General features: G+C 34.3%; 1 protein-coding gene across 10 annotated transcripts in view; it reads left to right on the top strand.

Annotated features, from left to right (window-relative positions):
• Positions 1–17,293, top strand: part of UTRN (utrophin) — a 517,905-nt gene that overhangs the window by 194,573 nt on the left and 306,039 nt on the right. For 9 of the 10 annotated variants that reach the window (XM_024122697.3, XM_024122701.3, XM_024122704.3 and 6 more), the window contains 5 exons: positions 654–809; positions 6,072–6,242; positions 10,598–10,777; positions 12,985–13,113; positions 15,285–15,455. In XM_024122697.3, coding sequence (XP_023978465.1) covers positions 654–809; positions 6,072–6,242; positions 10,598–10,777; positions 12,985–13,113; positions 15,285–15,455 — 807 coding nt within the window. The remainder of the gene's footprint in view (positions 1–653; positions 810–6,071; positions 6,243–10,597; positions 10,778–12,984; positions 13,114–15,284; positions 15,456–17,293) is intronic. The other variant, XM_055087454.1, reaches the window with a different exon arrangement.

Raw genomic sequence — 17,293 nt, 5'->3', positions numbered from 1 at the left:
CATGGAGATAAGAGAACCTGCCCAGAATACAGCTTTTTAGTTTTAAAGTAACAAGGATGAGGGCAGCTCTGAATTTGACCTACATAACTTCGACTTCCTGTGGTCATATACATCTTGATGTATTTAGTTTTTATATGTCTTTTCATTGTATAATTAATATGTACTCATTGTGGTAGACTTGGTACTTCAGAGAATTGTAAGAAAAAAAAAAGAATCTTAATACTTCCAAATTCCAACAGCCAGAAATAGCCAGTGTTGGCTTTTTTCTTGTAATAGCATTTAGGATTTAAAAAAATGTAATTTAAAAAATGTTAGACATTCAGTTTTTAGTCCTAATTTTTTCCCATTTTATGTAGGAAATATGTTCATATTATCAAGTACTTTCATAAACCTTCAAGATACATGTTTGAGTTTTTTTTCTTTTTTAATAAAATAAGTATAACCTCTATGAGTGTGTTTTCTTATCCGATTTTAAAAAGTCATTACAGCCTTGATTTCATTTTACTCATCCTTTGAACCAGATCTGGGAAAGATAAAGCCCTTTGATCTCCATAGTTAGTTCTTAGCCATCAATCTTTGTAAGCCATGTTCTGAAATGGTTCCAGCTGGCATGTTTTCATTAATCTGTAAAATTTGTCATCTTTATTTTTAAGAAACTCTATAAAATTTTGAGTGAAGTCAAGCTTGAAGTGGAGACTGTAATCAAAACAGGAAGGCACATTGTCCAGAAGCAGCAAACTGACAACCCCAAGGGGATGGATGAACAGCTGACATCTCTGAAGGTTCTCTACAATGACCTGGGCGCCCAGGTGAGCAGAGCAAGTGCACTGCCCACCTCTGTCTCTCTCATTGATGTATTTAAACATTTCATTTCCGGGAGAAAGCATATTTGAGTTTTATGGCATTCATAATATATGTTTTCATTTATGCCAATAATTTTTATTACATTTCTTTAAATGTATGTGTTACTATTACAATGATGAATAGTTACACAGAAATGTATTTTTAATATTTAATCCAGGTTAATTTCTGTATTTTCAATGGTTACTGACTTTTTGTAAGTTATTCCAAGGAAACTCTACAAATATTAGTCTCTGTAAAAACTCAAGTTATTGGTCCTTGGATTTCTAGATTGAATAATCTACTGAGAAATGTTAAAAACATTAGGACTCTAATAAATAGTGACAGGAAGTTCACATTAATCTTTCAGGATTTAAAATCCTTTCAAGAAACATCTATAATTCGGGCATTTTAGTGAATTCATGGGGAAGTTGTTAGGCCCTTTACTGCGAGTGACCAACTGGATCCAATAGGCTTAACATCTTCTCTTATTGAGACTCTCTGCCCTGAAACCAGAGAAGCGAAAACAAAATAAAACAAAAAAAGAAACAAATAAAAAATGTGTGGAAGAGAAACCTTCTCATCAATATTGAAAAGCTGTATTAGGTAATACATTAGACCCTTCTTTGGTTATTAAATATTAACGAAGTTTCTACACAAGCCCAGCAAATACTAGCGAGACTCTCTGCGCCCTGAAACCAGAGAAGCGAAAACAAAATAAAACAAAAAAAGAAACAAATAAAAAATGTGTGGAAGTGAAACCTTCTCATCAATATTGAAAAGCTGTATTAGGTAATACATTAGACCCTTCTTTGGTTATTAAATATTAACGAAGTTTCTACACAAGCCCAGCAAATACTAGCTGAAATTTTGTGATCACTTTCAGATTAGTAAGAAAGACCAGTCCTACATTTCCTGGGCAATTTGGACTGCACTTCTGCAAGATTAGATTACTGGTGTGATACATTGTTTAACATTTTGATACACTGCACATCTGGAACACATATGTTAGAACTTCCTTGTATATTATACAACTGAAATTATTTGTAAAATATTATTCTATTTATTAATTGGGCATTTTATAAATGGGAATGGTGTGGTTGGTTTTTACAACAGATCTCTAACTGTAATTATGGTTTTGGAGTTAAGTCATTTTCTCATTCAACACAATTGAGACTTTACTGTGTGTGAGTTATACAGGCAGTTAGAGATACAGTGGTAAGCAAAAACATAAATTATCTCTCTGCCTAATGGAACTGAGAGAAATAAAAGAAGAAAACATTAATCAAGTAGCCATACAAAGTAATGTCAGATTATCAGCCTGAAGTGTAATGAAGGAATGTATGTAGTGCTTTAGGAGTATATGTAAAGGGGGATTTGGTCCAGTCTGGGTTAGAGGAAGTGGTGCATAAGCTGAGATCTGAAGGATGAATAGGAGTAGCCTGGGTGAAACCAGTGGAGAAGCTTCCGAGGTGGATGGAACAGCATGTGTAAAGGCCCTGTGGCAGGAGGCAGTATGGTACATTTGTGTGGTTAAAGCAGAGACAGCAAGTGTGGGAACATGGTGTTGGAGAGATGGGATGAGACCAGATCTGACCAGTGTCTTAGAATTTATGGTAAAGGTTTTAATCTCTTTGTTAAGAGCAATGAGCAATTATGGCAGGGTTTTAGCAGGGAGATAACATGCTCAGATATGTGTTTTTTAAAAGATCACCCACTGCAGTTTGGAGGGTGGATTGCAGAGAGGCAAGAATAGATGTGAGAAGACCAGTTAGGAAGTCATTGTTAGGCTCTTTGTGAGAGATGATGGTGTTTGAACTAGTTTGGAGCAGTGGAGATGGTATGAGCCGATATTTTAAAGACATATTTAGGAAGTGAAATGAGCAGGACTTGGTAAAGGATTTGATGTGGGGATGCAGGAGCGAGAGTTGAAGGATGACTCCTGGGTTTCTGGCTTGATTATGTGGAAAATCATGGTGCCATCACTGGGACAGGGCACTGGAAGGAAAGGCAGAAGCGTGGAGAAATCATAAGCAAGTATTGGACATGTTGACATTTTAAGTGCCTTTGAGAGAGTTAATTGCATATGTCAGATATTCACAAAGTTATCCAAGTCTGGAGAATATATCTGGGCTGAAGATATAAATTTTATGAGTCATCTGCATAGAGGTGGTTAAGTTTTCAGTGATGATGAAATTGTTCAGGGAGAGGATATAGTGAAAAAAGAAAAGGGCCTGAATTCAGTCTTGAGGGATTACCTCATTTAGGAGGGAATTTGAGGAAGATGAGCTTGTAAAAGAAACTAAAGTATATATGTATGTGTGTGTGTGTATATATGTGTGTGTGTGCGTGTGTGTGTGTGTATACACACACACATATATATTTATATACATATGTATACCACATTTTCTTTATCCATTCATTTATCAATGGCTATTGTGAATAATGCTGCAATGAATATGGGAGTGCAGATATCTCTTTAAAATAATGATTTCATTTCCTTTGTTATATACCCAGAAGTAGAATTGCTGGATCATATGGTAGTTCTTTTTTAAATTTTTTGAGGGACCGCCATGCTGTTTTCCGTAATTGTAAACTTGACATCTGCTAAGAAAGTAGATCTTAAGTGTTCTCACCACAAAAAAAAAGATAACTCTGTGAGATGGTGGATGTGTTAATTAACTTGACTTTGGTGCTCATTTCACCATATTATGCGCCTTAAAAATTCACATTGTGCAACCATATATTTTACATATATATACAGAGCCACACTAAGTAGCAAGAAGTGGTAGCACACCAGGAAAGTGCTAGGTCTGGGAAGCCAAAGGAAGGAGGGCATTATGAGAATGAGTGTAGGCTCCTGTTTTGAATATTATTGAAAGTTAAATATGACATCCACTTAAAAATGTCCATTAGATCTGTTGCCATTGGGGTCATTACTGAACTTAGGAAAGACAATTTCTGTGGAGTGATGGGGATAGAAGCCAGAATGTCATGGCTTGAAGTATGTGTGGGAGGTGAGAGATGGTTTTGAGAATTTGTATGGGGAAGGTAGGAGAGACGGAAGTCGTTAGGGGAGGTGGGACCAAAGTAGGAAATGTGTGTGTGTGTGTGTGTGTGTGTGTGTGTGTGTGTGTGTGTGTGAGAGAGAGAGAGAGAGAGAGAGAGAGAGAGAAACGGAGAGACAGACATTTGAGTATGTTTCATACCTGGTGGGAATGATCCTATTGAGAGGGAATGGTTGCCTACCAAGAGGGAGAGGGGATAAATGGTTACGTAGAAGATTTACAACTTGAGGGACTTCCGTGGTGGTCCAGAGGTTAAGACTCTGCACTTCCACTGCAGGGAGCGTGGGTTTGATCCCTGATTCCTGGTCAGGGAGCTAGGATCCCACATGCCCTGTGGCCAAAAAAAAAAAAAAAAAGATTTACAACTTGATATGGCCTAATTCAATATGCAGTACATCTTAAAATGTATTGATTAGGCTGAGAAGAGTGTAAATTGTTATAAGTTGAAACTTAAATTATCTTCTTCCTGGTTTACAGAAATCTTTGGTAGCATTAAGTTTTATGATAATTGTGTAGCTGCCTGGGCATGTCATAAAAGTCAGATAAGTATCATAATATCTTTTAAAAGAATTCAAGTATTTGTCTCCTGAAGTCTGCATTGAAGTACTATTAATTTAGAGTCATGAATTTTAATTAAACTCCATAGAAAAATATTTCACTTTTAAGAAGGAATTTAATAATAATCAATCCTTGAGACATGAAGGAGTAAAACTGAACCTATGGGACCAGTAAAAAAGAAATGTAATCCCATTTTACTTATGAAGAAAATTTGGTTTTTATATCTAAGAAATTTTGTATCTAAAAAAATTTCTTCCTATACATGACTTATAACTGTACTACTTAGGTAATGTTATCATCTATACGTCTGTGCACATGAAAGGAAGAACATGTTTTTGTGTATGTATTGTGTTGTGACATCCTTTAAAGTGTCAACTCAGTGTTAGGTTGTGAATGACTTTAGTTTGAGAGTACCATCATGTAATGCAAAGGGTCATACCAGCCTCAATCTGATGGTCAGGCCGCCCTGGTTATGGCCTTAGCCTTTTTTTTTTTTAACATCTTTATTAGAGTATAACTGTTTTACAATAGTGTGTTAGTTTCTTCTTTACAACAAAGTGAATCAGTTATACATATACATATGTTCCCATATCTCTTCCCTCTTGCGTCTCCCTCCCTCCCACCCTCCCTATCCCAACCCTCTCGTGGTCACAAAGCACAGAGGTGATCTCCCTGTGCTATGCGGCAGCTTCCCACTAGCTATCTATTTTACATTTGGTAGTACTTCACTCTGTATGACAGACTCCAGGTCTATCCACCTCATTACAAATAACTCAGTTTCATTTCTTTTTATGGCTGAGTAATATTCCATTGTATATATGTGCCACATCTTCTTTATCCATTCATCTGTTGATGGACACTTAGGTTGCTTCCATGTCCTGGCCTTAACCTTTTTAAGCTTCACTGTTCTGTTCTGTTAAATGGAAAACATAGTGCCTTTCCAGGGTTTTATTGTATAACGTGTAGATTTGTTAGCACGATACGAGAGCTGTATCAAGAGCCTGGTAAATGTCAGTTCAGTTCATTTTGCTTTCCATCAACAGCAGTAAGAGCAAAATAATAATAAAAGTTTATGTTGCATAGCCATTTACTGTATTTTACGTTAAGTGGTTAATTGTAAAACATATGATTGTAAAAAATCTTGCTATTTCCCCCTCACATTGCTAGAATATCTGTGTGTTTTTGTGTGTTTTTTAAACAGAATTCCCTCATTGAGAGGATTTTAAGGCATCTTCTGTTCAAAATAATAAAAGGAACTATTCATTGATTTCTTAACTTGGCTGCAGGGACTTGGTCAAGCCCTTCGTGTATGTATTTTTTTTCACTGAAAACTCATAGAAACCTTTTGAGGGCTGAACCTCCACCAGGGTCTCTGAGGAAGTAAGTGGAGAGCTAAGGTGAAAACTCAGGGTTGCCTGACATGTAACGACTACAGTATATTGTCCCCCTGCAGAAAAGTAAGAATGGTGTGATTCTAGGTGCCAGAGATAAAGGTTAGGTCTGTCTTGGGGGTTAAATATGAATCTGTTTGGGTCTTTAGTTAATGCTCTGATTCATTCCCACTATGTTCATCTCTCTTGTGCTCTCTTTTTTTTTTTTTCTAAGGTCACAGAGGGAAAACAGGATCTAGAAAGAGCATCACAGTTGGCTCGGAAAATGAAGAAAGAGGCTGCTTCTCTCTCTGAATGGCTTTCTGTTACTGAAACTGAATTGGTACAGAAATCCACTTCAGAAAGTTTGCTTGGTGACTTGGATACAGAAATTTCCTGGGCTAAAGTAAGTTGTAGTTCAGGTGAACCACCAATATTATGCCAATGTAATTTGTGGCATTTTGATCAGGGAAATCTGGGTAGATGTCATTTCTCTCCATTTCATATAAAATATAGTCTTATCTTTTTTCCATGTCTCTGTCCTAAGAATGAATAAGAATATTTGAAAAACAACTATCTTCAGAAGATATTTTTATCTTGATTCTGAAAGAGTTAAAACTCACATGGCTCATCAACAAGGGCTTTGTAGTCATTATGCTTAGGTGGTACTTGAAAATATTATAATTATCACCTTCGAAAGCAGTGACATTTTTTGAGTATTCATTCTTCACAAAGTATTGTGCTGAATTTATTTATTAATTCTTCTATAGTAACTTCTGTACCAGTAACTAATCTTTCTATTGCAAACTAACTGGTGTAAAGAGCATAGGAACAGAATTTTCAAAAAAATCAATAAAAGGTCCATGAGTTTTCTCTAGCCCTATAGTTACTTAGAAATCACAGAGATCAGAGAGTTGATTTGCTAGTTCTGTCTTTGACGTGGAAAAAGACTTGAATGAAACACAAAGTATTGATAGTTTTTCTTTTCTTTTTTTTTTTTTTTTTTTTTTTTTACTGAAGCATTCTTTTCCTGAATTTATTTTCTAAGAAAGAAGCACGTATACTAGAGATAAGTGCTGACAATAAATGATTAATCCTGTGACAGAACTTTACATAAAGCTGCAGGTATCAGTTTTAACATTCTCTACAGGTGTCAATTTATGGGGAGTGAAGAGGAGGTGCTATGAGGTCGTGGGATAATACAGCTCCTTAATGTGAATGCTTCTTTGGAGATAATTGTTGTAAGAAAGTCAAGATATTAATTACTAGGAAGAATGTTCTCAGTTTAGAAAATAGCTCATGAAAAGTGTAATTGCCATGGGCTGTGTGAAGTGAAAAGAAATGTATAAAGGAAGTGAAAAACACTGGAATTCATGAGTTATGGTGGATGAATGCCAACCAAAGGCACCAAACTTTATTTTTGTTAAATTTAAGTTTTTCAAGGAAATATTATCTTCTTTCTACAATACACTTTGAAAGCCATTATTTTCTTATAGCACCATAAGTCACATAAGCAAATTGAATAACATTTGCATAGTGTAGTACAAAAAAAAAGGAGCAAAAATCATCTCTAATCAAAGAATACCCCGTTATCATTTCAGTTTTTTATAGGCACATATAGACATGCAGGCACAAGCATATATTTAAAACAGAATTGTATCTAGTGTTTCATGACTTTTTTTTTTTTTTTTGCGGTACGCGGGCCTCTCACTGTTGTGGCCTCTCCCATTGCGGAGCACAGGCTCCGGACGTGCAGGCTCAGCGGCCATGGCTCATGGGCACAGCCGCTCCGCGGCATGTGGGATCTTCCTGGACCGGGGCACGAATCCGTGTCCCCTGCAACGGCAGGCGGACTCTCAACCAGTACGCCACCAGGGAAGCCCTCATGACTTTCTTGAAAATCCTTATATCTTTAACATTTTCCTTTACCTACAAGTGTTTTTGTTTCACACATTGGAGATAGGAATAGTATTTCATTGTATATTTTATTTTTTATTGTCCCATTCCTCCATTCATGTCCATTTAAATTATTACCAATTTTCACTATTGTAAAAAGTGCTGTGATGAATAAAAATACTTCTGGCTGAATCATAGCATACATTTGTAATTATTTCCTGAGGATAAATTCTTAGCTCTAAAAATATTGGGTCAAGGGATATATCCATTTTAACATCTTATACCTGTTATGAAATTGTCCTTCAGAAATGTACCCAGCAGCTATGAGTGAGAATTCCTACTTGCTTGTTTTAACTACACTTTTGACAACGGTAGGCAAATAACATGTTTTGGTTATTTAATTAGAACATTTTCCATTAGTTTATAGGCCATTTGTAGCTTCTATCACAGCTTGGTCTTTTAATTTAGAGCTCTTTACCTGTTACAGTTCTTAATGCTTAGTGTGTTGTGTATTGGTACAAAATTATTTTGTTTTGTTTTTTGCCACTGTAGTTTCCTTTCTGTTTTGTATGTTTTTTTAAAACTTATTATATATTTTTTAAATAATAAAGTGCTTTTTTTCTTAATTATTTCTGCCTTTAGTGCTTAGAAAGGCCAACTCTACTTGAAAGTTATGTAATTATTTACTTATATTTTCTTCTAGCTCTTTTATAGTTTCATCTTTTTACCTTTAATGCTTTAATCCTCTGGAATTTAGTTTGGTGTATATAATGAGGTAAGGCTCTAACCTTTTATTCCAAATAGTTTACCAGTTATCTCAGCACTATTTATTGTGTAATTATCCTTTCCCCACTGATTTGACACGCTCAATTCATATATTCTTTTTACCTGTTACTTTGTTTTCTGCTTCACTGATCTGACCCTCTGAAATGTTCTTCAACTGTTTAACTATGTGTCTTTATAATATATTTTAACATGTAGTTAAAGACAGGATTTCCTGACTTTATGCTTCTTCTTTTGTATATACTCATATGAATTTTAGAATTATTACTCTCAAATTCTTAGAAAAATTGTTAGAAATTTCGATTTGAATTGCCTTGAATTTATAAATTTGTTTTGAGGGGAATTGACATCTTTGTTATATTTGTCTTTTTAGTAACATGGAATGTCTCATTTCCCCCCCAAATTCCCTTACATCCCTACATAATGCTTTGGTTTTTTTCTTTGTAAACTTTATCATGTATGCAAAGAAGCTTATACCTACATATTTATTTTATTTTATTGGTATGTATGAAGTATGCTTTTCTTTTTTTTTTCTTTTTGTTTTTACTAATTTCTTATGGCTGGTACATAAGCGATACCAATTTTTGCATATTTAATTTTTAATCATCAATCTGTGCACTCACATAAATTCAATTAGTTTTTCACTTGATTCTCGTCATTTTTAAGGTAAAGACAGTAAATATGGTAAGTTTGTTTCTTCTGGAACTATTCACTCTTAAATTCCCATTTAATCTTATTTCAGATTTGAAATAATGAAGATGGTATATACAAATCATGAATTCATAGCACATTCTCTTCACTAGAGTAAACCAAATGAAACATCAGTATGTAACATAATCACCCATTTTTTCAATGTTGTGTTGTCAGATTTAAGAAACATGCGTATTTCCACTATAATATTATGTAAAATTATTTTCAATGCAAAATTTAAATAGCATCTGCATTCTGGAACTTAGTGTTTTTATTCCATAGCTTAAAAATCATTATTTTCAACGTAGCCATTTTCTTTACAATAAAATCTATTAACATAGTGGGTGTACTGTTTACATTTAATTGCTTGTAGTTAATTATTTCTTATAGTTTTTAAAGACTACTGTAGTCAATCATAGCCACAATCATAGCCACTGAAGGAATGCAGAAAGTTATTAACTGCAGAGAGCATGGCTGTGGGTATTCTGTTTTGTTTTTGTTTTTTCCCCTCCCTGCTGGAGAACACTTGAGAGAAATATTTCAGTGTCTTTATAAAAATACCAGTAATTGATGTGGCCAAATGAGTCCTTATACCTTGACTCACTTGTGAATTTGTAGTTTTTATGCCTTTCAAAATGTGATTTAATGATGTGAGATTAAATGTAGATTTGAGCTTCTTGAAATGATTTGTTTAAATATTTTTCTAAAAAGATACAACAGAAGTAGGGTAGATATATGCATGTTACTTTTTGATTGAAAGAATTCTGTAGTTTTAATTTTGGAACCCGACATTCTCTTTATAATTCTCTTGACTGCACACCTTGCCTGGTCAAACTTATGAATGTGAAAATCAAGTAATCATAATACCATCTAGAGTATTAGATTTACATATTAAGACAAGTGTAAAACCAAAGCTTAGCTGTGCTAGTTCTCCTATGATGTATAGTACAAGATGAAATGTTTTTTGTAATGCTTATAAACAGACAATATGTTAAGTCATCTTAGAATTTTGAGTTCTGGGATAGTCCTGCTTTGCCCACTTGTAGTTACTGAAAATGGAACTGATTCATTATTTCTAGAGTTTTGATGAAGATAATTGGTGTTGGTGTGTGAGGAATGGAATTTATACTTAAAATAAATGAAATAATTACCTTTCCACATCTAAATTTGTTACATTCTTTGGTGTTTGCATAATTAAATATTTAATTTTTATATGAAACTTAAAAACTGTCATCATGTTAGTAAGTTGTGGAATCTTGAGAACCTTTGACATGTGTAAGTTATCTAGGGAGTCATGTGTAGGTGGAAGGAAAGTTTTTTAAAAATGAAGGTTGTATAAACTTTTATAATGTTCTGAAAGATCAAGTAGGTCTGGGAACTTTTATTTTCTAGAATATTCTGAAAGATCTGGAAAAGAGAAAAGCTGATTTAAATACCATCACAGAGAGTAGTGCTGCCCTGCAGAACTTGATCGAGGGCAGTGAGCCTGTTTTAGAAGAGAAGCTCTGTGTCCTTAATGCCGGGTGGAGCCGGGTTCGCACCTGGACCGAGGATTGGTGCAACACCTTGATGGTATGTTTCAGGAAGAATTTCATGGTGAAATCTTCTCTCCTTTAATTATGTATAAACGAATACTGTTTTGATTAGGATTCCAAATCCTATTTTCTGTTTGTCACAATAATGTTTTGCTTGTGAATTAATTTCATTACACTACATTTTATCTTTTCCTTTGAAAAGATAATAACTAGAAAGAGTTCAAATGTCTCTATTAAGTAATAAACCATTTGTGATATACATAGAAATGTGTACTTTAATATCTTCGTAAATAAACCTTATTTGCTACATTTTAATGGCTTAATATTGTATTTAATTTTCATACTATTATAAACTATATATATAATATTTGTAATGTTCTAATATTGGTGTACTAGTTAAGGGCACCAGTTCTAGCATCTGATGGCCTAAGTTAAAGTTTTGACTACAAACTGATTGACATTGGTCAAGTTATGGGTTGGCCAAAAAGTTAGTTTGGGTTTTTCCATAACATCTTACGGAAAAACCCAAACAAACTTTTATGGCTAACCCAATACTTAAATGCTCTCTAAGTCTCAGTTTTCTCATTTGTAAAATGGACATTATTATAATTTCTACCTCATACAGTTTTTGTGATTATGACGTAAAACATGTAAGGCTCTTATAAAACTATATTTAAAACAACCAATTTTAAATATTGTTATGATGATTATGGTAATTGTTAAATGCTATATGTTTTTAGTCTTTGGTTATAACAGTACTACTACGCTGTTAACCAGTATTTCATGGAAATAGTGACCATTTAATTTCATAGGGTTTTTCTGTCCCTTTTATAATAACAATGAATATATGGCAACTGTACCTTCTCTTCCCTTAAAAAATGTTCTCATCGATAAATTATTATTTGTTCTGATATATCTGAGATAGGACTCTTTCCAAATTCATAGAATTACTGGGTAATGGATATGAACAGAGAAAAATAAATTATTGTGTGTTTGGATATTTATTGAAATCAACCTGAATGTGTAGGGCATTGAAGTTGGTGGGTTTACGTCTTGATCTGTCAGATTCATATCCAGAGTTCATCCGTGACTTACTACCTTCATAACCTTGGGTAAATTACTTAATGTCACTTAGCTTTAATTTCCCTAAATATAAAATGGGATTAAAAGAACATATCTAACAGAGTTGTTAAATGTTGAATAACAAATGTGAAATTCTTGGCTCATAAAATATGTTCATTAAATATTTTATATATTCATTTTTATTGTAACTAGTTTTATTCCACATGCTCATGGCCCTTACTTCTGTCTTCTGCAGTCTGTACCTTCTAAATTCTCCTTTCAAATAATATCTTTCTACTCCTATTAGAACATTTGATTTATCTGCTTTATCAAGGTAAATAAGTCTGGTGTTTATAAATTCTTCTTACTTAGAATCCAGACCACTGTCAAAACTTTGCTCATATGTTTTATTGGTTCTCATTTTATTTTTTCAATGATTTTTCCATATTACAGATTAATAATTTGTTTCCTTGTTTTTAAACTAACAAACTTTTCTTTGAAGTTTCTTCTAGTTTCCTTCATCCTATAAAATATAGTTCCTAAAAGTTTTTGGTTTCATCATAAGGCTCCCCTACTCTTTTTCATCAAGTTCTAAATTCTTGCCTTAGCCTCAGCAGTTTTGCCTAGTTTTTACTGACTTAACTGTTTTCAAATATATTCTCTCAATCACATGTTATACCTTGCTTCAGGAAGTATCACTGAGATCTGTTCCAGGTGTAATGTTAAGTGCTGTCGGTACTGAGGTGAAACAATAGGGGCCCTGCCTCTAAGTACTTACAGTCCATTGAGCAGGCAAAATTTGAATCATTTTTTAACATTATTACTTCCTTAAATGAGTTTTTAACAAATATGATCAAGGAGGGGCCAGTGAGATTATTTGTAATATAAGAATGAGGGATAGGGATTAAAACAAAATGAGATTAAAAAAGAAACTTTCACCTTTTATTCTTCTTCACCTTTTCATTGTATTGAGATCTAAATTAAAATTAAAAAGTGCTCAGTCAGAGTGTGCATTTTTAGGAATGAGATTTATCCATTGGGGAAGAGCTTTGTAGGAAGGTGGAAATTCTTCTTGAAATTTAGCGTACAGTTAGCACTTTGAAGGTCTTTGAAATGTCTTCTAAGATTATTGTCTTAAGTATTTCATATGATTGTATCAGCATTTTATTAATTCCTTTCTAGAACCACCAAAACCAGTTGGAAATATTTGATGGAAATGTTGCTCACATAAGCACCTGGCTTTATCAAGCTGAAGCGCTATTGGATGAGATAGAAAAAAAGCCAGCAAGTAAACGGGAAGAAATTGTGAAGGTAGCAAATGTAGAGGATCAGTAACACTTCTGGGAATGGAAGGTTTTGCTGTTCTCTTTCTTTCGAGGAGTACTCCAAGTTACTTGTGCACACATGCTTCCCATGCAGTAGATTCATTAGCTTTTATGTTGGTGGGATAAACTGAGTCTTTTTTGATTGTTCTTTGTATATTGTCTTAGCTTATTTTTTGTTCCGTTCCTGTCTTGTAAGAATTAGCATCTAAAAATACCACATTATGTGATAATAAAATTTTTCCATTGCAATTTAATAAGTTATAAAAAAACCTTCTCCATTTGTCATACAAGGTAGTTGAATGCTGGGTCATTAGTTCACCACAAAAGGTCATTCTTAGTTATTTTTTTAATGACTTGCAAAATTTGGTGGCAGTGTAGAACGTCAAAGCAAAACTGACTTCACAGTGAGTATTTGGCTTTCATTTCTTGCTGCATATTGCCCTCTGACCCAGCTTTGCAGAGGAATCAGCTGTATGAAAAAGATAGTGTACTTTTTCAGAAGCACAAAGTCTGGCAGACTTCTCTCTTCACTTTGCTCAGCCTCTTGATACCCTTACCCAGTGGTGTTAAGCAAAGAAGAAATTGTTGTCTCCGGGGCTCCAGAGTCTCAGAAAAGTGCCCAGAGTACCCCTTATTCATTCCTGTGTTTCTACATTTAGTTTCAAAGTTGAAGGTCAAACGTAGCTTTTAAGAATTCCTCTTCAGGAATCTTTTCTTTTTACCACTCAGGCCCCACCAGTCCTTCCTTTGAACCCTTTGTCATGTCAGGCATGGACGAACAATTGAATTCTAGGTTACAAATGTACTTTCTCAACATTTTGCAGACATCCTTGAATGAATCTTTTTTTTCCCTTTAAGTTGTTTATTGATGACAGAAACAGTGCATAATTAAAGATTTGAGGAGGAACCTGCAAACAATAAAGCATGTGTCTGTTGCCAGCAAAATACAATTATTCCAGGTCCTTTAGACGTTACAAATAGAGTTCTTTCATTGCAGATGGTTCATACAAAACAAAGCCATTTTAGAGTGTTTAATTGTGCTTCTATAAAACCTTCGAAGAATGAGGTAGTTTCCTTTACTCACCACATTTTCCACGATTACACTTTTAGTGAACTTATTAAATCCTTTTAACATAACCTTTAAACAATTTTTCATGAAAGCCAAGCCTTATTTACAAAGTGTTTCTTTCCACTTGATTTTTCTTAAAGAGAATTTCAAGAATCACTATACCGCTAGCAAAATTTGACACAAGCAATGGCTGTTTTTTTTTTTTTCGTTACAATCAGATTTAGATGTGAGAGAACACGTTCTAAAAATTCCATAGTTAAGCTGATGTTCTCCTGTTTCTATCTATATACACTGATTTAAAAACAGTTCCTCAAACTACTTATTTTCTCTCAGCCACCATAACAAGTAAGCACAAATTCTTCACAACAGTGGGTTAAGCTCCATGTATTAGCTGATTGGGTGCATTTCTGGATCATTCATTCTCATAAATCACCAGGAAAACATCTGCAGAATTTATAGATGCATACAGATTAGCTTATTCTTAAGACTTCATTCAGAATCTACTTACAGCCATACATACTCTTGAGAGAATTCCAACACTCTTCAAGAACTTGAGGCAGGTATGTGCATTCCTTTCTCAGCCCTGAGAATGAATTTAATGACAACTGTGAAATTAGCTTGAGGAAACTGCATAATGTTGTTGCATATTTTAGTTAAAAGCTAAATGATAATATTCGACTAATTTCCAAATCAGTTCACCTTCACCAAGGAAAGGCGGATGGTGGTAAATAGTATTTCTAGGGGGAAAAGAAGTCACAGTCTACTCCTTGCCACTTATTCCTTTATTCAGTCTCAAGAAGCTTTGCAACTCTTAGAATAAAACGGTTGAAGAAATGACACAATAAATCTTATAGGCTATTCAATCATAAAATAAAGTTTTATCCAATCTGGTAGTGATCGAAAATGCTTCCCATGTAACATGAATGAGTCGTAATGTATGAAAAGCTCTTATTCAAATTGATGGTGCTGAAATCTCTTACTAGGAATCTCAGACATTTATTTAAACTACCTTTACTTCCGAGTTAGCATTACACCCATGTTTGGTTTTGATTTTTCCCACGTGATAATTTTGTTTTGCTTACAATTAGCGTTTACTCTCTGAGCTGGATGATGCTAACCTCCAAGTAGAAAATGTCCGTGATCAAGCTGTTGTTTTGATGAATGCACGTGGAGGCTCAAGCAAGGAGCTTGTAGAACCAAAATTAGCTGAATTGAATAGAAACTTTGAAAAGGTTTCTCAACACATCAAAAGTGCCAAAGTAAGCAATTATGTTTTTATATAAAGCTATTTTTCTTAATAGATATGTAGCTATGTGATAGATAATTATATCGTGTATATATCAAGAATTTTTTAATTAAAATGATTTTATCACTTTGGAGCATTTGTTCTTATTTATTTTGATTATGCGTATGAAGGAGAGAATATTAGAAATTAGTATTAAAGAAAATAACCCATTAGAGAAAAGGTTTCAAAGTACTGAAATTATGAGAGGAAGAATCATCTTTTTTGCCGGAAGTAAATATTTTCTAACTTTGCTTTGTTTTGAAATACTTGATATAATAGGCCAAACAATCTTTCATAGCCTATGAATATACTTAGATTATTTACAACTTAAAGAAAACAGCAAAAATCTTGCTTTAGCTTTTGTCTTCCTTAGCCTTGATCCTACTTCCTTACCTTCTGACCCAAGCTCACTTATTCTTTTCAATAGATCTATGGGAGATTTTTCCTACATATGTTAAAGAGTGATGCAGGAGACATAGGAGATGGAGTGAGAGAAAGTACAAAGAAAATTATTGTTGTCCCCATAAATAATTTCTGTTAACGTTTTGGCATACATATCCACTCTTACTCATGTGTATGTGATATTAAAATATCAAAAATTTTATATTGTTTTGTATATTCTCCTCTGACAAGGTTTTTTAACAGCTATTCAATTAAATGATCTGTTACAATATTCTAAGTCAATTTTCCACTTTTGTTGTGCTTTTATAAATATTGTATTGTTAAAATTCTTTTATGCATGTCTTTTTGTTCATTTCTTAGTATGCCCTTAGGATCACTTCTTAAAATTCCTTGATATTGGTGTGAAAGTTGTACCTATAAATGCTGTTAAATAGATTTGTCCAAAGATTCCTACAGTAAGTTTGTGCCAATTTATACGTTCATAACCAGAGTGTGAGATTGCTAGCTTCCCGATGCTCAGCCAACACTGCATGTTATTTTCCTGCATTTAGTTTTATTGAATTTGTTACATTGAGTTTAGGCACATAAATATTGATGTAAAGGTTTTCTGTATAGATACTGTCTGAAAATACTGCATTGAGAAATGTACTTTTTCGAAGTTGCGGTATCAAAATCCAAGGGACGTTGTACTGGGGAAAGTTAACTGGGAGGCATTCTTTGGGATGTCCCTATACTAAGTAGTGGCCTTTCTTCCTCTCTGTGGCCATGGCAGGGATGGCTTCTGGATCATGGCACTGTTTCCTGCTGTGCTCGCCTGTGGTCCCAGAATCCTTCTCCCACTCCAGGCAGCCACAGTCACTTGCACACCAGTTCACATCCCTGGCTGGAGTTTGGAGAACATGGGTAATCAGAGAAGCCCAAGTTGGTAAAATTAATTGCTGTGCGAATGAATGAAATTAAAGTCAATTCAAATAAATGCGAGTTCTTTCTTGACACTGATTAAATGGTGAAAGATCAAGTTAAGAATATCTTTTTTTTTTAACATCTTTATTGGAGTATAATTGCTTTACAATGGTGTGTTAGTTGCTGCTTTATAACAAAGTGAATCAGCTATACATATACATACATCCCCATGTCACCTCCCTCTTGCGTCTCCCTCCCACCCTCCCTATCCCACCCCCTAGGTGGTCACAAAGCACCGAGCTGATCTCCCTGTGCTATGCGACTGCTTCCCACTAGCTAGCTATTTTACATTTGGTAGTATATATAAGTCCATGCCACTCTCTCACTTCGTCCCAGCTTACCCTTCCCGCTCCCAGTGTCCTCAAGTCCATTCTCTACATCTGCGTCTTTATTCCTGTCCTGCCCCTAGGTTCTTCAGAACCATTTTTTTTTTTTTGGATTCCATAT

Source organism: Physeter macrocephalus, chromosome 10 (genome assembly GCF_002837175.3).
Source record: "Physeter macrocephalus isolate SW-GA chromosome 10, ASM283717v5, whole genome shotgun sequence".
In the NCBI taxonomy this organism is placed as follows: Eukaryota; Metazoa; Chordata; class Mammalia; order Artiodactyla; family Physeteridae; genus Physeter; species Physeter macrocephalus.
Note: the sequence above shows the minus strand (reverse complement) of the source record. Positions and strands in the feature narration are given on the sequence as shown.